Here is a 24,557-nt window from a genome sequence, read left to right on the forward strand (position 1 = left end):
TTTGCTGCGAACACGTGTAGAAAATTTGAACTGAACTTTCTTTCTTGACACTTTTTTTACTTTTAGCATTGCTGGCATTATCTTCGACGAAAATCAAGAAATCATTCTGCTTCTTTTCTTTTATCTTTCATTTTTTATTTCAAAATAGTTTGTGCTATAAAAGTTATTTAATTTTAATTCTCCTTCGATACAATTGACTTTCTAATTAAGACAAGTTTGCAAAGAAATTTTCTGCGTAAATTAACTTGATAACTAGCAGCAGGCTTCATAAAAGCACTTTTTTTCCCATCTCACTTTTATTTTTGTATTTGCTTATCGACTTCGTTGCTGTTTTCTTTTGTTTTTTTCCTTAAATGCGCGTGTTCTTAACTATTAGGTGATGAGTTTCCGAAGCAATTAAAAGCAAGAAAGTAACAATCTTAACACTTTATTGATCGTATTTCCGGTAAGAAAAATCTATGCAATATTAAGCTGCAGTGACAAGTTAAGTGATCTGATGTTTTCCTATCATGTTATTTCCATTAGTTTTATGAACCTAAGTTCGAACCAGAAATCGCAAGTGTTTCCTTTTTCTTCTTTAATGGGATTTGTTTACCAATGATTCACTACATAGTTTTCCACTGCGAAAGTTATTTCAAAATTTTACTGACAGATGAGCTTAATTTTAACACTGTCCTTTCCTATCTTTGACTCGCATCATATACAATGAAGTCCCAGGTATACGAGGTCAGAAGAAAGAGTTTGTGGATTGACCGGGCTGTCTGAGTTTGTAAATCATTGTGTTGTTGCGAAATATTGCAATTTTTTTATCGCATTCAACAGCTTAAAATAAAATTGTAATGGGATAGGTAATAAAAGCTGATAGCTTACAGCGAAACAGCTGCCTATGTCCTGGTTTATTGTTCTGTATTATCTATAAGAACTATAAACTCGAAAAATAAAAGCTGGGATAACAGCAGCAATAACAGATAATGTCTGCTACATGAATTCTGGAAAAACTCTGGAAGAGTTCATGTTTTAACTATCACCCAAAAGGACTCTGTTAATGTTTAATGTGGTTTATTAGTACAGATTATCGATAGAGAGGGCCCAGATGGAATAGCGAAACATTTTGCAGGATATTAGATGAACATGCATTTAGCCTAACAAGGAAAAGTTATATATCTTCTGTATATTGAAAAAAATGGAAGAAAAATGTAATGTAATTTTTAAAAAAAAATTAATGCTTTTAATTAGATATATCATAAATTAAATGCATTGCTGTTTAAATCAATCAGATTTAAAAGGTATAAGGTATTACTCCCGCCTAGCATGCCTTCGTGGTGTAGTGGTCAGCACACTCGGCGCGTATTCGAGAGGTCCGTGGTTCAAGTCCCGGCGAGAGCATTATTCATTTTTCATCTCTCTTGCTTCGAAATAACCTAATGTCTCTACAAAGTAAAAAAGGAATATTTTTAAGATATGCATCTATTGCTTTTAAACATTTAAGTTTGTTAATTATTGAAAGGCATACTAAATATGAAAGAGTAATAGCTTACATTTTTCCGGACGGCAACAAAATCGAATGAATAGTGAAAATAAATGCAGAATCGTTTTTCGAGACTAATAACTCTTTTCGGATTAAAGAGGTTTAACCGATCGAGGAGGTTAGAATAGATGGAGTAAGATTGAATTCACAAAAATGAAGCCAAGGAAATATCAGCAAAGTGACGTCTAGATTTACAGCAGTGTGACTCCATGAAGTGCACGGGTAAGACTACGTAACATATTGTTAAATAAAATTGCAGTGAATTTGAATGCAAATATCAACGTTCGCAAGCTCAGAAAAATGTTTTAGGCATTATTTGCTTAAATACCATTTAAACTTTCACTGACCTTCCATGTTTCACCATGTAATACGTTAGAGTTACAGTTACCTTTTACACATTTGCATGTGCCTAGATTTTATACCATTTACATATTTGTATATACTGTATTTTATTAAGTTTGAAAGAGTAATTCCTAATCTTTGTGATTTTCTTATACGCTAAGTAAAACATCTTTTATGTTAAGTATCAAAATTAGAACGGAAGCCTTATAAATGTTCCCTGATGAGTAGCTAACATGTAGTCAAAGCCGATTATAACGTAAACAAAACCAATTAAAAGTCCGCTTATGACAGCGGTCATGATGAGTCGTGACGTCATACCGTGACGTTTCATGGCTTCATTTTTATTGCAAGGGACATACGGAGAAGTCTTACTCCATCTATTCTAACCTCCATTTAACCGACATTTTTCCGCCAGAATGCGCTCAAGGCTATTATTGTTTAAGTTATCTTATAAGTACTGTTCTTTAATTTCGTTTGTAACTTAAGTTTCTTAATTTCTAAACATGCTTAGTCTTTTCAGTTATTTTATTCTTTTTTAACGCTGATTTAACTTCTGATTAAATTTGTTTTAATATCTAGATTAAACTGCTTGAGACTACACGCAAATTATCAATAACATTTCTCTGATTTTATAATAGGATATGTGCTTTTTAGTATAAAGGAACTTTGTCCCTGAAGGACTATCGTTTTCGTTTTGCGATTTTGCGTTGAATCGTTATAAATGTCTGTTTCACTTTTCAAACTGTTGCCACCAAACCTTAGAGTCCTACATTATATTTGAAGAAATTAAATAATGAAAACTCTGCATAAATTTATGTATATTTCTCGCATTGTGATAAAACAACGGTACATAGAGCCATCGAATTTTGAATGACGTAATCCTCCTACGAATATGGTCATGTGAAAGACCAAATTTTAAATTTGGAGTTTGTTTTATGATCGATTTCATATTTTGTAAAACTTTAACGAATTTTTGTGTAACAAACTCAATGATTTAAAAACGAGCAGTGGCAACACTCTACAGAAAAGAAAATAACCTTTTTATCTCCAGAGCTCGGAATTGTGTATAGGAAATTCTAAACGAATTCTCATTTTAAAATTATTTTGCGACATTGCTATTGAACTGCATTTTATAGTTTAACGGCAAAGAATTATGATATTTAATAAATAAAGGTAACACACAAAATGTTAAGAAAACGCCCTTTTGGACGTAATTTAAAATCTGAAACCTTTCTAATTTTTTTTCTGTCTTTAAATGCATTTAGATTTTCTTCTTTTCTTTTATTTCTTGCTCTACATTAACAATTAATGATTTAAGCTCATTTTTCGTTTTAATTGTTTAAATAATTTCAGATTTTCAGTTCTGATTTCTGATGAAAGCTACATTCTTCTATTGTTAACTTCTGTGTTAATACTTAAAGATTTTTTTCATTATGATAACATACATTTAAGCATACTTATAACAGTAAATATCTGTAGGTTTATCCAATATCACAGAAAATAATAACTACTTTTATTTTTTGAGCAATCCAGGTGAAATAACTTTCTTTATAAATGCTATGCATTTTTCCTGTGTAAATATGAAACCACAGTTGATGAATTTGATGATTTTTTTTTACTTGTCCCCGATTAACTGGTAATTTTGAGTTTTCCGTGGACGTCATTCACTAGAGTTAATTGTGATTTGACTAGATATTCATTCAGGTTAGAATAGTATGCAAATTAAGAACATGCAAAAAGAATTTAAACCTAATTAAGTTAATTGCAACTCCTGTCTAGCTAAGCGAAATTCAACCATGCTGGTAGACCATTAGTACCAATCTATATCTAGGAAACAACAGCATTTCCAGTTTGTCTAGCGAGACTGACTCTTATAGCGATTAGCTAGTTGCAATAGGCAGATGTATTGGTTGAGAGTACTTTCAGTGCTCTCAGATTATCCCCATTCCCATAAAAAATCGCCAAATAATTGGCGATTTAGTGACTTGGCGATGTACGTTTGTCTGCTATCCTCAAATCAATCAAACAAATCATCAGTAATAGTAAAAAGCAAAAATTTATAAGAAAATTGAAATTCATTCGTATGGCAGTCGGTTAGCAGTTATACCATTTGTTTAAAGAAATTGCTTCAAAACACGGAAATCTGGAGCCAAAAGGGCAGATAGTCAGTCAATGCCCAATCTATTTTTCCTTTTTTTAATCTATTTTTTCGAACAGCGGGCACTATTTTGTCTTTTTTCGACATTGGCCCTTAGGAGTAGCCGAAAGTGGCGGTCATATTATTGTGGAGGCACCTAATAGGCGACCACCATTATCTCCTATGAAAGGGTGGACAGTTACAGCCATGCCTTCTCCGAGATTCGAACGCGGGCCCTTCGGTATCTTAGTCGGCTCCCCTAACAATGATATCATCTGAGCGGCTCAAAATTAGTTAAAACATACAAGTTCTTTGTAATCATTAAATATTTCGTAATTAAAATTTGATAAAAGCCTGAAAATAAATTGAAATAAAGATAAAAATATAAAACAAAAAAAAAAAAAAAAATCTGAAATATTTCAGATTTTAAGTAATGTCTAAAGTGACCTTTTTTTTAACGTTTGTGTATTACCTTTATTTATTACATATCACGTTCTTTGCACTTAAACCATAAAATTTAGTTCAATAGCAATGTCGCAAAATAATTTTAAAATGAGCCTATCTTCAGAATTTCCGATACACAGTTCGACGCGCTGGAGATAAAAAGTTCCCCCCCCTTAGAGTGTTGTCATTGCTCGCGTTTAAATCGCTGAGTTTGTTAATCAAAATTTCGTTAGAGGTTTACAAAATATGAAACAGATAATGAAACAAATTCCAAATTAGGACTTCCTGATGCCCATATTCGGGGAAAGATCATGTTATTCAAAATGTGATGGTTCTAAGTGCGGTTGTTTTATCATAATGCAAGAAACATATATAAATTTATGCAGATTATTCATTATTTAATTTTTTGAATACAACATAGGGCGATAATATTTGGTAGCAACAATTTGAAAAGCGAACCGCCATTTATAGTGAACTAATTCAAAAATGCCATTTGGGCTGACGTCCTTTGGGCTACTAAAGGCTTTTAAATGCATAAAAGTGTACAAAAAATTGCTTTACATCAAATGTCATTTCACAGAATAATATCCTACGTCATTAAACATTTAAATGTTGGCCATATAGAAGTTAGTATTTTCTAAAATTTCTTCTCATAAAATGCTTCTTTTATTATTATTAATAAATACAATAGTACCTATATGCCATAAAGATATCCAAATTTGCATGTTTTGCCAAATTATAAATTTGTTAATAAATATAAAGTAAGTAAGTACAGTGGATGGACAAAAATATGGAAACACCTTGTGAAATGCATGTTTGAAAAGAAAGATTGATTTTAATGAAATATGTAGGTGGCGCTGGAGTTTTTGACTACTGACGCCACCTATACAACTTCGTAAATGTGCTAAACAGTTCAGTTGTTGTCGGAGTACTGTTCTGTGAGGTTGTCATTGCATTATGTCACAGTTAACAGACTTCGAAAGTGGGCAAATTGTTGGAGCACGTATGGTAGGTGCTTATGTAAGCAAGGTAGCCGAAGTGTTTAGTGTTTCAAGAGGTACTGTATCGAAGATTTATTCTGCATATTTGAAAAGCGGAAAAACATCATCTGCTAAATCACAGCGCGGACGAAAGTGTGTCCTGAGTGATCGTGACAGACGATCATTAAGGGCAATTGTGACGAAAAATAAGAAGACCACAGCTGCAAAAGTTACTGCTGAAATGAATGTTGTGTTACCGAACCCTGTCAGTACCAAAACAATTAGAAGGTAGCTTCATAAACAGGGAATTGCTGGCCGTGCTGCAATTGAGAAGCCACTCATCAGTGATGCTAATGCCCGTAACAGGAAGAGGTGGTGTTTAAGTCATAAAGCCTGGACTATAGAGCAGTGGAAGCGAGTAATATGGTCTAACGAGTCTTCTTTCACATTGTTTCCCACTTCTGGCCGAGTTTACGTCTGGAGAACGCCATCTCAAGCCTATAATACAGACTGCTTGTTGCCAAGAGTGAAACATGGCGGGGGTTCTGTTATGGTTTGGGCAGCCATGTCGTGGTTCTCTGCTAGCCCCATAATAATTGTGTCAGGGCACATGACTGCCAAGACTTATGTGAACATTTTGGCCGATCAACTTCATCCCATGGTACAAACTTTGTTCCCCGATGGTGATGGTGTCTTCCAAGACGACAAAGCCCCTGTTCACACAGCTCACATTGTCCAGGACTGGTTTTCTGAGCACGAGGATGAGTTGTCCCATCTCCCCTGGCCACCACAGTCACCAGACCTGAATATTATCGAAGCTTTGTGGTCTACATTGGAACGGAAAGTGCGTTCTCGTTATTCACCGCCAACATCGTTATCTGAACTTGCCACCGTTTTGCAGGAAGAAGGGTATAATATTCCCTTGGCAAACATACAGGAACTGTATTTATCCATTCCGAGAAGACTGCGAGCTGTTTTGGATGCCAATGGGTTTCCTACACCATATTAAGCAAAGAAACATGTTTTTTTAAAGGTGTTTCCATATTTTTGTCCAACGCCTGTAAGTAGGTAACACTGCATGAAGCACCTTCCGAATAGCAATACTTAGGTGTAAAAGTTTAGTAACAGTTACTATCATAAATACTCAAAATCATTCGTTGCTGTTAATATTCTTCATTATCTCGCAAATTTGGAATTGGTTAATATTAAATGGTCTAATGGGATTTTGAAATATGCTCCATTTGAAAGATTAAATTGCGTCAAATTAGAACCTATTCCACTTAGGAAAAGTGTCGTTTCATGAGTTATTATTAAGCTTCGTAATTTTCTCAGATATCTCATCAGTTCTCGCGATTAAAATGGTTGGAAAATTAGTATGTTCATTTAATCGATGAAAATATCCAATTTTCCTCTTCGTTGAAATGAGATGTATTATGTCAGATAGTTTCTTGCGGAACAAAATATCTAACAGATGGTACATACCACATATCTTTGCCAACAATTTTAACTTTTCTGAATTGAAAATAACTGCCATTATTATATCTGAACTGAGAATGTGTTTATTTCAATGCATTTCTATTCAGTTCTGTATTTAAAGAATTTAACCCTCATTTTTTTACTTTTGAAATTTAATATTTACTATACAATTCAAATTAAATTGGAAAGGTTCTTTAGATACCTTAAATATTTACATGTTAAATATGTATGCATTGATTATCAAAAAACTAAAATAATATAAACACATTGTCAAATATTTATATGTTAAATATTATGTATCTAATGTCTACATTGCCAAACATTTTAGTACCAAATGTTGTCAAATGTGTACATTGCAAAATATTTAAATATTAAATATTTGAAAATTTATATATGTTACCGTAGACCGAAATCGTATCAAAAAACCGAAATCTGGAGATTGTCGATATTCTCCGGTGAATGCCAGCATTGATATAGTTGCTTAGTATATGTCTCAAATATCTGCTGAATATTCTTATTTCTCCCTTATACCGGCAAATGTTGATATTCATCATGCACTGATGTTGAATGCTGAATAAAAATATTTTTGTTACGTTTTTAAATCATGCTTTATTATTTAAACATATTATGATATCTGTTGAAATAGGAGAAAGCTCAAGTAACAGCACATGCAAATAAACTGTTCAACTTAAAATGAACAGTACATTCTAAATGATAAACGAAAATAACACAAAAAAAAGAAAAAAAAAAAGAAGAAGAAGAAAAAATCTGAAAGGTTTCCGATTTTAAATTACCTCCAAAGGGGCGTCTTTTTAACATTTTGTGTGTGTTACCTTTATTTATTACCATAATTCTTTGCCCTGAAACCATAAAATTCAGTTCAATAGCAATTTCGCAAAATAATTTTAAAATGAGCATTCCTTTAGAATTTCCGATACACAGTTCCGCGCTCTGTAAATAAAAAGTTTTTTTTTTTTTTTTCCTGTAGAGTGTTTCCATTGCTCACTTATAAATCCTTGAGGTTATTAATGAAAAATTCGTTGAATTTTTACAAAATATGAAATCGATAATAAAACGAATTCCAAATTTCAAATTTGAGGTTCAAGATGACTATATTCTCAGTAGGATTACGCCATTCAAAATTGGATGGCTCTAGGTACCGTTGTTTTATTACAATGCGAGAAATATACATACATTTATGCAGATTTGTCATCGTTTAATTTCTTCAAATATAATACAGGGCGATAACATTTGGTGGTAAAAGTTTGAAAAGTGAAACGGGCATGCAGAGTGATTCGACGCAAAATCTCAAAACGAAAACAATAGTCCCTCAGGGACAAATGTTCATTATAGACTATGTTCATTATAGAGCTTGTTGGTTTTGGCACCGCCCCTTCCACAGGGGACCTGATTACAGTAAACATAGGACATAGCACTAACAACGTATAGGACATATCGCAACATACTGTTACAACATACTTCAACACATAGGACATAGCATTATCATACTACTACAGATTATTTACAATGCAAGAAGTTATATTCATAGGACATAGCATTATCATACTAATGATACCTTGCATTGTAAATAATCTGTAATAGTATGATAATGCTATGTCGTATGAACATAACTTCTTGCATTGTAAATAATCTGTAATAGTATGATAATGCTATATCCTATGTGTTGAAGTATGTCGTGCTATGTCCTATACGTTGTTAGTGCTACGTCCTTTATTTACTGTAATCAGGTCCCCTGTGGAAGGGGCGGTGCCAGAACCAACAAGCTCTATAATGAACATATCTTCTTGCATTGAAAATAATCTGTAACAGTATGTTAATGCTATATACTATGTGTTGAAGTATGTTGTAACAGTATGTTGTGCTATGTCTTCTATGTTGATAGTGCTATGTCCTATGTTTACCATAATCAGGTCCCCTGTGGAAGGGGCGGTACGCTAGAGAGGTAATGCATGGGAGCTATACCATTTTTGTCAATGGCGATGGCGTAGTGCCCCCTGTACTTGTTTCTGTCCTGTCCTCAGGGACAAAGCAACCTTTGGACTAATAATAAACTTACTTAATTATGGGATTGACGTCATATAATGTTATTTACTGCAACAACTTAAACTGTTATGATGCTTTAAACTGTAAAACGGTCCCTTGCTTTTACAACACGCCTCTCTGTCAGTCTTCTCGACTTCTCGTTTGAATGGTGAATGTTGAATAAAAAATATTTCCCAACCATACTCCCAATCATCACTTCCCACACATGCTCCAGTAATTTCGTACATGTTGCTAAAGATGTGATCCCTCGCACTGTGGTGGTTGAGTGCATTTCCTTTGCGATTTGCCAATTCTGGTCTTTCTCTTTCTGATTGCTTCCTCCAGTTTCACACGTTTGGCAGTAAACATTTGAATAGATCGGTTGCTAGCTTACTAAGCAGCTTAAAATGGAAAACACTTTTGTTATCCCAACAAACTGACAGTATAATCTTTTGCTGATGCAATTTAGCTTTCGATATGATTTTTTCTGGCTCATCATGCTGGGACCATGACCTTTTCCGATTAGTGTTATTGTAGGTGATCCATTCCTTCATCATCTGATTATTCATGTTAAAAGGGTCGATTATATTATGCGTATCGCAAATATTGATTAGTTGTGTTAAAGGAATTTCTTTCAATTTATGCGGAACCAAAATATCGAGCTTCTTAACGAGTCCAAGACATCTTATGTCATTTTCAGTTAATGTGTGTGATAAATTTCACCTTCTCTGATCTTTTGCCATGAGTATATGACGATTCGATTCAATTATGGCTTTAATTTTGTCACCATCCCCTTCAGAAGATCGGCCAGAACGTTGGTCAACTTCAAGTGAATGAACAATTTTAAACCAATTCTGATACATGTATTCTGTTAAGCAATCTCTTTTTGAGCCTCACCTGTGTTGTTCTTGCCTTACAAAAAAGTCTGTGTATAAAATGTTTATTTTTTCCCCTCATGTTAAAATTGACCATAAACTAACAGTTGTAAACAGTATTACATGGATTCCAAATCTGAAAACAAAAAAAATAGAAGATTGACAGAAGAAAACTAAACGAACATAACACTTATATATTTGTGCAAACCGAAATTATTCCCTTGCCAAACCAATAAATAAAGTAACAGTCTAAACATGTTGTTCAAGTTTAGGCAAATTTCAATTGTTTTAACTCAATAAACACAATATTTGTATGCTTAAAAAGATACATATTTGTTACTAGATCGTGCATTCAAAATTCTGTAATTATTAAAAAAATATATTCCAAAAACTATAATTGGACTTAGTAAAAGATTTGAGAAACAAGTCACCCGCAATATATAAATGGTAGACGTACTAGACGTACTGAAGTCTTTCCTAGTTTATCCCAAAATGAGTTTTCCGGCTGAGAGAAAACTTCAATTTTCCCGGGAATGCATTCCTACTGGTGGTAGGGGGGTCAGCACTGTCTTCCATCTGACTAATCATATATTCGCATGATAGATTTAATGTTGGGTTATGAAATGAGGTTCGTTCTCATCGGAAAACTCTGGGTATTCATTCGCTGCAGTGTTTTAGTCACTCATTTGCTTAATTACTCAACTAAATTATTTGTTCCGTAATTAATTTGTTTGATAAGTGAATGAAAGCAGAAGAACAGCTAAGAGAATTGCATTCTGTTCTGGATTCCTGCGAGCAAGATTTTAAGTTTGCTTCTGTTGGAAATATATTGTAGATACAGAAGATCTATATTTTCTTTATCAATAATGTCCGAATACCAGATATCTAGACATTTATTTATGCTAAATGTTTGTTGCTCTTTCTAGGCAAAGTAAATTTAAACATGCCTTTTGAATTAATGAATCATCTGCCTTCGATTTTCGCTAAAAAAAATTGTATATTTGCTTCTGTTGGAAAAATAGATCAAAAGGATTGATATTTGTTTAACAGCAGCTTAAAACTACAATTATACCAAAATCAGGTAGCCATAAATTCCAACATTTTCCTAAAATGTTTATTTTTCTATCTGGAGCAAACGAATGTACGTTTTCTCTTTGTATATTTATATGCATTATTTTATGTGTTGTATTAAATAATGCATTAGAGCTGCAGTTATTTTATAAAGTATTTCTCCCGCCTTCTTAGCATGCCTTTGTGGTGTAGTGGTCAACAAGCTCGGCGCGTATTCAAGAAGTCCGTGGTTTGAGTCCCGGCGAGAACAGCGCTCATTTTAAATCTCTTCTGCTTTTAAAAAACCTAATAAAACTACAGTGGCTTTCGAACTAAAAAAAAGGTGGTGGATGATGATTCTCCACCCCCAGGATTTGGAGATTGGGTCCTCTAATCCAAAGTCGGGGAAGTGTATAAGGTATATCCCCCGCCTTCTTAGCATGCCTTCGTAGTGTAGTGGTCAGCACGCTCGGCGCGTATTCGAGAGGCCCGTGGTTCGTGTCCCGGCAAAGGCAATGCTCATTTTTCATCTCTCCTGCTTTCTAAAAGTACCTAATGTCTCTACAATTTAACAACCGGCTATCTAAAACCTTTTTATCGGACATGGTGATTCATCATTCCAGATAAAATGAATTTAAGAACTAAATTTACTTTCGTTTCTGTTGGGTTTTTTATCTGTTTGCGATTCCCGCCAACAAGACTAGGAATTTGCTTTTGTTAGCGATATAATCCAATAGAACTTCTACTCAGAGAAATTCATATTTTTCAATAATATAGTAGAATTGCATTTATCCGAATTCCAGATATCTGGACTTGCATTTTTTTATACCAAGTAAATTTAAACTTGCTCTTCATTTATTTATATGTTTTTAATGGATGTTTTATCTGTCTTGAATTTCCGTGAAGAGGATTATAAATCTGTTTTGTTCAGAATAAAGAAGATTGATATTTTTGTTCAACATTACATTGAATCTGTAATTATCCAATTCCGGCTATCTAAAATTTTTTTATCCGAAATGTTTATTTCTTTCAGATAAATTTAAGATTACGGTTCGATTGCTTATATGTTTCTGTTAGGTTCTTTATCTGTCTTGGATTCCTTCAAATAAGATTGATAATTCCACTTTCTCGGACTATAGAACCACAGGAATGCTATTGCATATTACTATTCCTAAACTAGGATTTTTGTTAGGTATTTTATTAATTATAATAATTTGATCAATGTAATTAAAGGAAGTTCACACAAAATGTTTTAATTTTAGTTAATTGAGTAGATTAAGGACAAATTTTAATGAATACATTAATTGAAGGAAATGATTTGTTCAACTTTCCCTTTAAACTTAATCATGAAATATAACTACTCATACCAACTCTCATTGGCTTGTCATTGGCATTAATGCCTTTTATCTGAAAAAAAAAAAACAATTTTTTCGTAAGTTACTTTTCACCTTTAAGCAAAGTCGCTTTATAATTTATCTTTGCTCTGAGGTAACTTTTTTTATAACATTTACTAGTAGTTTTATTTTGAATCTAACTTGTTTTTAATATTTATCTTAGGAGTTTTTTCAAGATTTTACTATGTTGTTGTTGTTACTAATTTCGCTTGTATAACATCAGAACAAACCCACAAAATTTATCGTGTCAAGAAGGCAAGATTTCGCCTGTTTTTGGCAAGATCCTTGGGCAACCTACACTTGACATTACGACTTTGCTCAGTTCCGCCTCCAGTTTTCAAGGAGAGCGAACCAGGAGGACGGGTCTAGTGTTTCCCACCCTTCTTTCCCTACCATTAACATCTCAAGAAGACTTTCGGCTCCTCCCATAATTTGAGTGCCCCAATGCTGCATTGACACAGAACATTTACAAACATTCGTGCTTTATCTGGGATTCGAACCCGGGCCCTTCGGTACGGCAGTCAGAGTCATTAACCATTATCCCGGTTGGCCGGAGAAATTTTGCTGTTGATGTCTAAAGGAGGAATTTTTAAAATCGTTTATGACAGAATAAGGAAACCCATTTCATAGTTACGCCACAAATTGCTTCACAGTTGCACCACAAGTTGGTTCTTTAGCAGCTAAACTTTCTGATGTTAATGCATGCTGCTTTTAAAGTTTACAATAAAGTTGAAACTAAATTGTAAAGGATAAAACATTCCGCTTTTCTTGCTGAACATTTAATTTCCGCTGTTTCTCTGCCTGTAGCGTATAAAACCATTTTAAATCCTTGCATTTTTTCTTCCCAAATTACTTGGGAACAGTCTCCGGCTTCGATCATGATTTCCCTACGGAGCTGCAAAAGAATCGTTTACGTGTTTTAGAATTCATTTGTTGAATTGTTTTCAGAGAGAATACATTAGAATCTGTGATTTCAGAATAAAGGCTAGCAAGCATTGCCTTTGCAAAGGGAAAGAGTATTTTGATGCCTTGGAATAAAACAACAATAAAAGGTGATTTCATTCCAAACACCCTATCCTGAAAGTGATCAATATGTCTTATAATAAAATTAAACAGTGGTATTAAACACTAGAATTTTATGATGATCACTATAAACAAATACCAAAAATGATCTGCAGCTAAAGGTGGTTGTCGTATATAAGATTTATTGTAAATGTTGCCAGGCAACTTGTCGGCGAAGGAGACATGTCGGGAGATTAGTCTCCTCTGAAATTAATAGTGATATAGGTTATTTTCCGACAGAGCCATTATGCGCCATGTAATTTTCTTATTTATATTTTCAAGTTACAAAGTTAAACAACAACAAAGGAAATTATAAAAATAAAACTAAATTACATTTTTCCCTCAAAAAGCAAGAAAGTTTTATGAAAACTTAAAAACAATAAAGTTACGAAAATTATCTTTTAAGCTTATAAGGTATTGTATTTCGGACACAATATTTACTTTTCGTTCGCTTGTAAAACAAACTCAAGGGTTTGAAAATCACCATAAAATATGTTTTTTCTTAATTCTCAGTTAGGTCTCATATTCCTTAGTTAGGTCAACAAAAATTTAAGACGAATATAATGGGACAATACGGTTTGTTATCATATATCAGGATTCTGCCCCCATGAACAACCATATTAAGAAAGACAAATAAAGCAGAGCATTTGACTGATTAATCTGTTTATTCAATTTAATTCTAGATTCTAGGTTAACTATTATGTTGTACTATGGAAAGAAATATATATTAATTAAAACATCTTCATATAAATAAGGGTTACCCCAAAAGTCTATTTTTCTATCCTGGCACAGAAAAAGTCCGTTACATTTATCTAGCATTATCACTTCATTCTAAAAAATAAAGCTTCTTAAATATCTACTTATATATTAATGATATTTTCAATAACAAGCTAATAGTTCATTCCAGGCTAACAAATAATTTAATTATTTAATTTCATAGATGTCGACATCAGGAAAAGAGAGCGAAGACAATTCCAACTGCTTATTCATGCAAAACTTTTAGCAGTTAATCAGATTATGTGTAAATTAAAGAAAAACATAAAAAAAAAAAAAAACTTATCCAGGAGAACCAAGTTTGCCGACGACTCTCACTGTTAAGATGAAAGCTGGAACTTCGCCGGGTCAAAACCTAGGCTGACGATTCTGCTGTACGGAAAATCATTCCAAGTGAATCCGGCTCCTCTGGAAAATCCGACGGGTAGCATTTGATAGAAGACACACTGGTCAAAAAAGTCCAACAAAATGTTAAGAAGCATCGCTAGATCCGCTATGTTGAAGCACTTACCGAAGAACGCTCATTAGACGAGTACTAAGAACATTTGGGATATTTCACTCTGGTATAACTAAAGCAACAACTAGTCACCAAATACTGTCTGGAAACACTCCAAAAGCATTTTAAACATTTGACATGAGGATGCACACGGATTAGTGGCCAGGTGCAAAATGCATCCGTTTCTTGACTCATATTGTCTGACTACACGTGCTGCAAGAAGATAATAATTTTCACGCGAGCTCCACATAAAATATTGAACTGAGAGTCGAACTGCTCATAAAATTCAGTTCATTCATCTCTCTACTGGATTCCAGGAGAAAAAAAATTCATCTCCACACCACATCAAACACCAAGGGTGTCTAAGATCGGCTTTAACGGCATGCTTCTGATCGGCATAGCAATCGCTTAACATGTGACACACTCCACAAGTCCTCTGCAAGATAACGAAAGAAAAATCCCAGATAGCACAATTTCCAAGTTTGACACGCCCATAAGGACCAAATTACCATTTTACCGCTAAGCCAGTCGAAAACAAGCCTTTGCGCAATCACGACCGGAAAAACCAGTAGCCAACGGTGGACAGTTCCAGTTTCAAACCTCTTGACCTTTTCACGTAACCTTACATTAACCCTTGACCTTTACTGAAAGACACCACGTACGCCTACCCACCTTAAGATAAGAACAATAAAAGAGCTTCTAGAACAATCTATCGTACTCCCGTACTTTGCAGAATAAAATGACATAGCAAAAATCCGCTTCGCTAGCCCTCCTGATTTTAAAAAACAAATTATTTCCTTATTTCACAATTTTCCAATTAAATTTAACAAGCAAAAATTAGCACTGAAGCGCTAGTTTTCAGATCCATTATTTAGTGAAAATTAATAAATAAAACTATTAAGCCAAAGAGTAAAGAAAGAAAATATATTATAAAAATTATAGTCTTTCTAAATAATTACAATTACGCTTATTACTTTCCTTACCGAAAAAATCAGACTTTTTTTCACACAACAGTACTTTCTTTCTGATTTCCTCATGTGTTCATGGTGTAATTGGAAGCACACTCGACACGTATTCGAGAGGCCCAGATTTAAAATCATTCACATTTCACATTTCTTACGTCTCCATTAAAACCTCGAATGACTCGGCAAGTGTCGCCCGAACTAAAATGATGGTGGACGATAATTTGTCACCACCAGGATTTGGCGAATCGGTTCCCCTAATCTCCAGTCGTCTATTAAAAGGAGAGATATATAAGATATTTTCTCCCTCTTTTTCGTATACCTTCATGGTATAATTGAAAGCATGCTCGGCGAGGATTCGAGTGATCTGGGGCTCGAGCCCTGGCGAGAACATTTTACATTTTACCTGTCTTCAGCATTAAAAAAAACCTAATGACTGTACAAGCTAACAATAAGTAATTTTATCCCACCAGTGGCCGAGCGGTAAAATCGCTGAACACTGGTAGTTCGGGCCGAGGTTCGAATCCCGCGAACGGGCCGGCTGCATGGGCGTTTTCGGGGTTTTCCCATGTGTCACGTGTATACGATCCAGAATCTCTTAGAAAGTCCTCCACGAAGGCATTCCTTCCCTTAGGCAGATAGCCTTCGAGGCTTTGCCATAATCACACACACACCGTAATTTTAAATTTAATTAAGAAATATTTTTTAAAAAGGTTTAAACGTGATTTTGTAAACTTCTAATCAAAAATTGCTTAAAACAAGGAGGAAAAGGTTAATTTTTCTTTCCTCTATTTTATCTTACTGCATCATATTTCAAGAGTAACAGAAATCCATAAAAAGAGGAAAAGAAATCAACGTGGGAATTCTAATTCTCTTCTGAAAGAGAAAAACATTTCTTTTTATACGCTTAAACCAATAGTAACTAGAAATGACTTTCCTTGGCAGTTTTCATTCTTTAGGTTTACTTCTTGAATCGCAGAAAACATTGAATAAACTAGAAGTCCATTTAAAGCACCTGCATTCGGTTTCAGCGAAAATCTAGCGAATTTACGAATGATTGAGTTCCACTATTTATTTATCCAACTACCGGATAAAGTAAATGTAGGCCAGTTAGATATATTCTGCTTTTCTGAGAATTTTATTTTTATTCTAAAAACAGAGAACTGTTGAGTAAACTGTATTTTTCTCTAGACATGTTAGCTTTTATTCAGTCCCATTCATTAAAGATAAACTTTTTTTACGTAGAGTTATCTATATTTTTCTCGTAAATATCTACGTAAAAGTCTAATATACGAGCTTCAAAACAACCAAATAAACATCAATCAGTAAAAATACTAAGAGTTTTTTTTTTTTTTTTTTTTTTTTTTTTTTTTACATTCCAGATGAAATTGAGGACGTGGAAATGTACCTTTCCAATCAAAACGAAAAAGAACATTTACTAAGCATCAATTAAGTCATTACAAAAAATTATACATTGTGCATATATCAACATAATTTTAAAGCAAACATTGAATTTTAATTTCTGGCGTCAGAAGCATGTATAGCCTAGCTTTCCCACTTTTCATTTCGCTTTACGTTACGTTGTGACTCTCTTTATTACGTTAATAAATCTTCTTACTACGTTAATTTATCATTCATACAGCTCTGAAGTTAGCCATTTTGAATGATATTGCCTATTGTTGGGTAATCAGATATTTATTTGCTTTTTAATTACAGCATCGTATTCCTTTCTATATCCTTATCCTTTGACTATATGTATGCGTAACTCTTCATAGTTCTTAGCTTTGCTTTATACCCTTTTAAATTGTAGAAGCATATTTCTGGACTGTGTGAAAGAATGAGCTATTGAAAAATAATATGCTTGTTCATGTTTTACAAAAATTCTGTAATAATGTGGTCATAAGTATGTGAGGTTAATTTCGTTTATTTAACCAGTTATTTTATGCTGAAATCTTTACTGTGACTTCTATCTTTCCGTTTCCCCGTCAGAATGAAAATTAGCTCGCGTAGTGAAGGTTTGAGATTATTAAGAATGATTGGGTTCTGCTTCTTGAAGGCCACGTTATTTGGTTTGCTTAAGAACCTTGAATTCTCGTCGTAAATGCTGACGGATTTGTAAGCACGAGGTGTTCTTTCTGTACATCTATCTGAGTTTAAAATAAAAGGTTCCCTTTTTCCGGTTTCTGTACTTACTTTTAAACTTAGCCATAAGTCGCTCTTCACTGAAGTGACAAAAGTCATGGGATACCTCCTAATATTCTGTCGGTCCTCCTTTTGCCCGGCGAAGTGCAGCAACTCGACGTGGCATGGACTCAACAAGTCGTTGGAAGTCCCCTGCAGGAATATTGAGCCATGCTGCCTCTATAGACGTCCATAATTGTGAAAGTGTTGACGGCGCAGGGTTTTGGGCACGAACTGACCTCTCGATGATGTTCCATAAATGTTCGATGGGATTCATGTCGGACAATCTAGGTGGCCAGATCATTCGCTGGAATTGTCCAGAATGTTCTTCTAACCAATCGCGAACAATTGTGGCCCGGTGACATGGCGCATTGCCATCCATAAAACTCCCATCGTTGTTTGAGTACGTGAAGTCTTGAATGGCTGTAAGTGATCTCCAAGTAGCTGAAGGTATCCATTTCCAGTCAATGATCGGTTCAATTGCACCAGAGGACCGAGTCCATGCCATGTAAAAACAGCCCAGACCATTATGGAACCATCACCAGCTTGAACAGTGCCTTGTTGACAACTTGGGTCCATGGCTTTGTAGTGTCTGCCCCACACTCGAACCCTACTATCAGCTCTTACCAACTGAAATCGTGACTCATCTGATCAAGCCACGGTTTTCCATTCGTTTAGGGACCAAGCGATATGCTCACGAGCCCACGAGAGTAGCTGCAGGCGATGTCGTACTGTCAGTAAAGGCACTCGAGTCGGTCTTCTGCTGGCATAGCCCAAGGAAGACAAATTTCGTCCGCCGCACTGTCCTATCGGACACGTCCCTCGTACGTCCCACATTGATTTCTGCGGTTCTTTGACGCAGTGTTGCTTGTCTGTGAACATTGGCAACTCTACGCAGACGTCGCTGGTCTCAGTCGTTAAGTGCAGGTGGTCGGCCACTGCGCTGTACATGGTGGGATGTTATGCATGAAATTAGATACTCTCGGCACACTCTTGATACTGTGGATCTCGGAATGTTGAATTCCCTAACGATATCTGAAATGGAATGACATATGCGTCTAGCTCCAACTACCATTCCGCGTTCAAAGTCTGTTAATTCTCGTCGTGCGGCGATAATCACGTCAAAGCCTCTTCACATGAATAACTTGAACACAAATGAAAGCCCTGCCAAAGCACTTCGCATTTATACATTTTTTACGCGATACTACTCTGCCATCTGTATATTTGCATATTGCTATCCCATGACTTTTGTCACTTCAGTGTACGCTGTCAAAGATTTGGTCAGAGTTTACAGCAGTGAAAGATATCAAACTTTACAAGCAGTTATTGTTAAATATATTATAATGTTATCTAATTAAATGTATAAAATATGTCATATTCTTATTCAATATACCTAAATGGTAAATTTTATAAGCAATTATTAAAACACGTTTCTAAACATTATGAATAATGAGTAACGGCTACAGACTAACGTCGTCGTTTGCCTCCAAATCTTATCGCATATCTTGTTACATTATTTCCCTCATCTGTCAAATTTTGTAGTCCATATGCGTAACATTCGGTACTTTAACTAGTTTTGTGGTAATACCCTTCATAAATTTACATTAAAAAATAATAATAGGGTTTACAGTTTAGATTATTTTTACTTTTAAAGTCTTTCAATGATGGTAGTGTACTTGAAACGGACTTCAAATACCTTAGAGTTTAAAATAAATGTCTGTACTGTGTAAAATACAGTAGAACCTCGATTATTCGAGATAACTGGCATCGTATCGCAGATAATCGAAAGCTTGGTTAATGGGGACTAAATTTTAAATATTGTCAGTTTTGCTTTCACCAAGGTTTTCTAAAATTGTTCATTTAAAATTATAAAAATAAGTGCATAAGGGCTATTATTGTTATTTTAGCGATGCCCAATCAGTGCAGTTGTTAGCGTCGCTGATTGCCGTGCAGAAAGGCCCGGGTTCGAATCTCGGAGAAGGACATGAATGTTTGTAAAATGTATAGTATCTGTGAGGCATGGGGGGCACTCCAAATATGCCGCTAGCCGAAAATCCTCTCGAGAAGTTGTGGTAGATGAAGAGGGATAGAAGGCCCTCGGACTCGTTCCTCCAGGTGTTCGGTGTTCTCCATCAAAACTGGGAGCGGAAGTGAGCTAAATCGCACTGTCACCTGTAAGGTGCTCAAGGCTGTTGCCAACGGCAGGCGTAATCTTGCGCTCCTTGTCACGAGGAACTTCGTGGGCTTGGGCTGATTATACGTCAGACAAGTGAGCATCAGCAACGAAAATAACAACAACATTATTAAGACACAATAACACGCCGAACAAATACTAACTCAGAAGTCAAACAACAAAAACCAGCGTTATGTTTTCAAATTTTCACAGGACTAGTTTCGATGGTTTTACCGAACCACTATCCTCAGCTGCAAAAGCGCAAATGAACGAGATAGGATGTAATGATTAGATAAGATAAGAAAGCCTGGACAGGAAATAAGCTAGTGGCGCCATCTGTTGATGAAACCAGAACTAAAACATAATTTCTTTGAAGGTCGAAGGCAACGATGGGTTGGAATTAGGATCTTTATAGCTAAAAAGCTGCACATATTTTCCAGAAATTTAACTTTTGGGTCGTTTATTCTCCCATCAATAAAATGTCGAGTTCCATATTCAAGGACCCCATTCCGGATATGAATTCCTGGTGTATTTATAGAATTCCTTGCCAGTGTGGTTTAATTTACATTGGCCAAACTAAGAGAGCCTTAAAATTCCGCGTCAAAGAACATGAGGCGTATGTTAGAAAAAAGGAAACACAGAAGTCTTCTGTTGCCCAACATTGTTGGTCCGAAAATGACACTTTTTCTGCTGCCAAAATTATTCAAAAAACATCTTCCATTGGAGAACTGGATTTTCTAGAGGCATTTCACATTCAAAAAGATCTTTCTGTTCCAGTTAACGATCCTAATTAGAATCCATCTTTGCCTTAGGCCTTCAAAAAATTATGTTTCAGTTCTGGTTTCATCAGCAGATGGCGCCACTAGCTTATTTTCTTCTCAGGCTTTCTTATCTTATCTAATCATTATATCCTATCTCGTTGATTTGCGCTTTTGCAGCTGAGGATGGTGGTTCGGTAAAACTATCCAAACTAGACCTGAGAAAATTTGAAAATATAACGCTGATTTTTGTTGTTTGACTTCTGTATTAGTAATAACATTATTATTTTAGCAAACCCATTTATTAATAGATATTTTTTCCCTTCAGGTAAACAAAAAATGCCTGCTATATATATATATATATATATATATATATATATAATGTTGTATGATCTTAAATTCATTTAGTGCGAAAACAAGTTACTACTACTTGCCCAATATTTAGTAAATAAATTATATATATATATATATATATATATATTTGTAAAGTAACTGGAATAAACAAACTCCATCAAAATTTGCGCATGCAAAATTCGTCAAATTTCTTACGTAATTTTTTATCTGAAACCAGATCTCTTTTTTTTCTTACGTCTATTACCTCTTCCTATAACTATCTTATGATTAATTATAACAGAAACCTTCGAAATTGATAGCGTTCTTAACTGAATCTATGCCAAACACAAGGTCGTTGCTTTGATAATTTTATATTTTACTTGTTTCTCTTCTAATTTTATTACATTTTCTCAATGGAATTTCTTAAACTTGATATCAGCTGCATTAATAGAAGCCTCGGTTAATAGAGGTTCTACTATATACGTTCTAAACTGCACAACCCTCGGAATTTTTTTCTGATAATTTAACACGTCGGTTTTTTTGTAGGATGACGACTTCTTTGTGCCATGTGGATTCATTAGGTTTCAAGCACCTATTCGTGGACAAAAGTCTCATTCTTCACTACGTGTGTCGACAGCTTCATCGGCATTACTCAACTCAGCTTCGTTCCCATGAGAGACATCTCGCGGCCTGGAGACGTTACCTGAAAAAGCATCCGGATCTTGCTAAATCCACGGTAATCCTTAAATATCCTATCCTTTTAGACGTGAGTAAAATTCTTAATTACCAAAGGATTTCGATGTTAAGTTATAGAACTATGAATAATATAATTTAACACAGCTACATATTAGGCAAAAGCAATTATATATGAATTATATTATTTGCGTGATTTACCTTTTACACTGAATTTTATTATTAAATTCCTTGTGAATAACAGAGCTATTAAAAGTCATTGTACTAAATAAAACGTTTTCTACTTGTTTCTTTTTTAAAGGGGGGTATTTCATTTATTATTACAGGATCCTTTTAGTTGTTTGCATAAAGCCAAATGATTGTCTTTGTGAAATTGTGCCTTTATTATATTAGGTGATCAGACAGGCAATCTAATCATAAAATTCTAACCTTGACGTAACCACCACGTCATGTACACTGCGAAGAAAAAAAAAGGACAGTTCTATATCTCCCGTTCTACTGGGCCGATTGACGAAATACAAATTGCGTTTTTCATGTCTCGAAAGCGCAACTTAGAATATGTATTAGATTTATATATAGCATTGTTCTAATATAGGTATTTTGACACAAAATTGGACTTTTTCTGAAATGACATGCAATTAGTTTTTTCATATTTGGATTCTACGACTCGAATTATGCCAAACTCCCAAGTTTTGTAAAAATCCCACGAGTAGTTTTTAAAAAATTAGCTTTCAAAATTTTAGCTCCTCATTGTTAACTCAGTTTGCGATGTATTTATTAATATCTCTTTTTTTAGGGAACTTATTTGATTCCTTCCTACACAGTTTCAAAATTTAGGTTCATTCCAAATAAAATTCACCCATTTTTTATGATTTATTTTGAAAATTTGTATTTTAAATTAATTTTATAAATGTTTCGGAAAAAAATGTTTAATTATAACCTATAAAATTTTTACAATCATCTTAAAGAAGTTGTATTTCTAAGCATACCTGCAAAAAATTAGAGATTTTTATTAAAAAATTCCGAAGATATACGTGAATTTATATATTGGCGGGTTTTGAAATTTGGCATATTTGCTGAAAGCGATAATGACGTAAATGTGGTTTACTCACTTTGTTAGAATTATTTGAAAGTAGGAACGCGTTGACGTTTTTTCCGCTCCTGCGCAATAGAAGAGAAAGGAAAATAGGTTGCCATTAATTAAGAAGTTCGCCAAGTGAATTATTCTTGGCTCAAATTGAAAAAAAAAATGCGCCAAGATAATTTTTTGAATTTTTCCGTAAATTTCGCACCAAATTTTACAAAATTTAATATTTAGGCATAATTTGCGTCTTATAATTGAAATATGGAAAAAATATTGGTTCGTTATTTCAGAAAAAGTCCCATTTTGTCTCAAAATACCTATATTAAAACAAAGCTATATATAAATCTAATATATATCCTAAGTCGAGCTTTCGAGACATAGAAAACGCAATTTGTATTTCGTCAATCGGCCCAGTAGACCGGAAGATACAAAACTGCCCCCCCCCATTTTGTTTTTTTTCCTGCAGTGCACATGAGACCCAGGACTGAGTACTTGTTTGCAGCTGTATTTGTATTTGATTTGTATTTGTATTTGATTCGTCCGTCATTTAGAGAGTTGTAACTTCTATGGTGAAATACACTTAAATTAAATGTTCAACCTAAAGGCTAGACGCGATTTATTATCTTGTCATGTTGACCAGTTATCTCTCTTAACTATTTAACTGTCAGCACAAATCACAAGTTACTTAAAATTCATATAAGATATTTTTGACGTTCCCGATTCCTTACAACCTAAAATTTTAACACATATTAAACTGGTAACTTTTCATATAGAAATTGTTACGAGATGATGCTACCTGCTTTGGTCTAACATTCAAAATAATGAACAAGCGAGGTTATGAATTCAAAACTAAATACCTGATCGTCTATTCCAAACTAGTAAACTCCAAACTCGTAAACTGATCTCCAAACTCGCAAACTTATTCCAATATTAACCATTTTAGCTTTCGCAGAACCAGGACGAACTAGTTCTTTTTGAACATCTCGACAAAACTGTGGTGCATGCTATTTAATTTCTAGTCTGGGAAAATATTGCGGCAAAGAGCCAAGAAACACTGAGTAAAGATCAAATTCAAAATATCTGCTAGCAAAATTTAAGAAGAATTGTCACATGGTCTGAAGACAATTTCATAATATCCCGCTAATGTTTCCTCCGTAGCCGAAAAATACAAAGCCTTCTTAACTTTTAAAGTAATTATGTAAATAAATTTTAAAAGAAAATAAGTTACTGCCATCAAAGTGTTCCATCAGTTCTACAGCTTGTCTGGAAGCAGTTTATAGAATTGGAGACATGGATGTCATCAGTGATTTCTTCAGATCAATAATGATGGAAATAAAACCGTTATCAAACCTGATAGCTGGCTTCAAGTGAGCGTAGGAAAATATATTGCCGATAATCTTCGCTACCAACTACTTTTACTGGTTGACCTACGCGAAGATCTTCCAGAAATATATTCTCTCTATCCTCTCCTGTGCGAAATAGAGCAGCGGGCACTTCTCTTGTGAAATGTCCCGGCTATGTACACACAACTGATCGCCGAGCGGAACTGTTTCGGCTAGCAGTCTCCCGTTCAAACTAGTGCTGGAAGAAAGTCGTTTCTCAGAAGAGGCTTTTAAAGGGCCGCTTTACCAGGTGTGACGCAAAAAAAACGAGACTGTGTAGCTTGAGAGCAGATGGGAGTTGGCACAACTGCTTTGGTGACGTCATGCCGCACACCTCCTCTATCCATGTGGCCAGTTTCGACCTAACCGACCACGTCAGTCGGGAGTACT

At 34.6% G+C, this 24,557-nt stretch overlaps 1 protein-coding gene across 1 annotated transcript in view; it reads left to right on the top strand.

Annotated features, from left to right (window-relative positions):
- LOC118184628 (uncharacterized) overlaps positions 1-24,557 on the top strand; it is an 888,058-nt gene that overhangs the window by 708,075 nt on the left and 155,426 nt on the right. The window contains exon 13 of the mRNA XM_085824262.1: positions 21,555-21,744. Within this exon, the coding sequence (XP_085680388.1) occupies positions 21,555-21,744 (190 nt within the window). The remainder of the gene's footprint in view (positions 1-21,554; positions 21,745-24,557) is intronic.

This window comes from Stegodyphus dumicola, chromosome 9, assembly GCF_044657685.1.
Source record: "Stegodyphus dumicola isolate Sdum_Otavi_A_Nest chromosome 9, ASM4465768v1".
Classification (NCBI taxonomy): Eukaryota; Metazoa; Arthropoda; class Arachnida; order Araneae; family Eresidae; genus Stegodyphus; species Stegodyphus dumicola.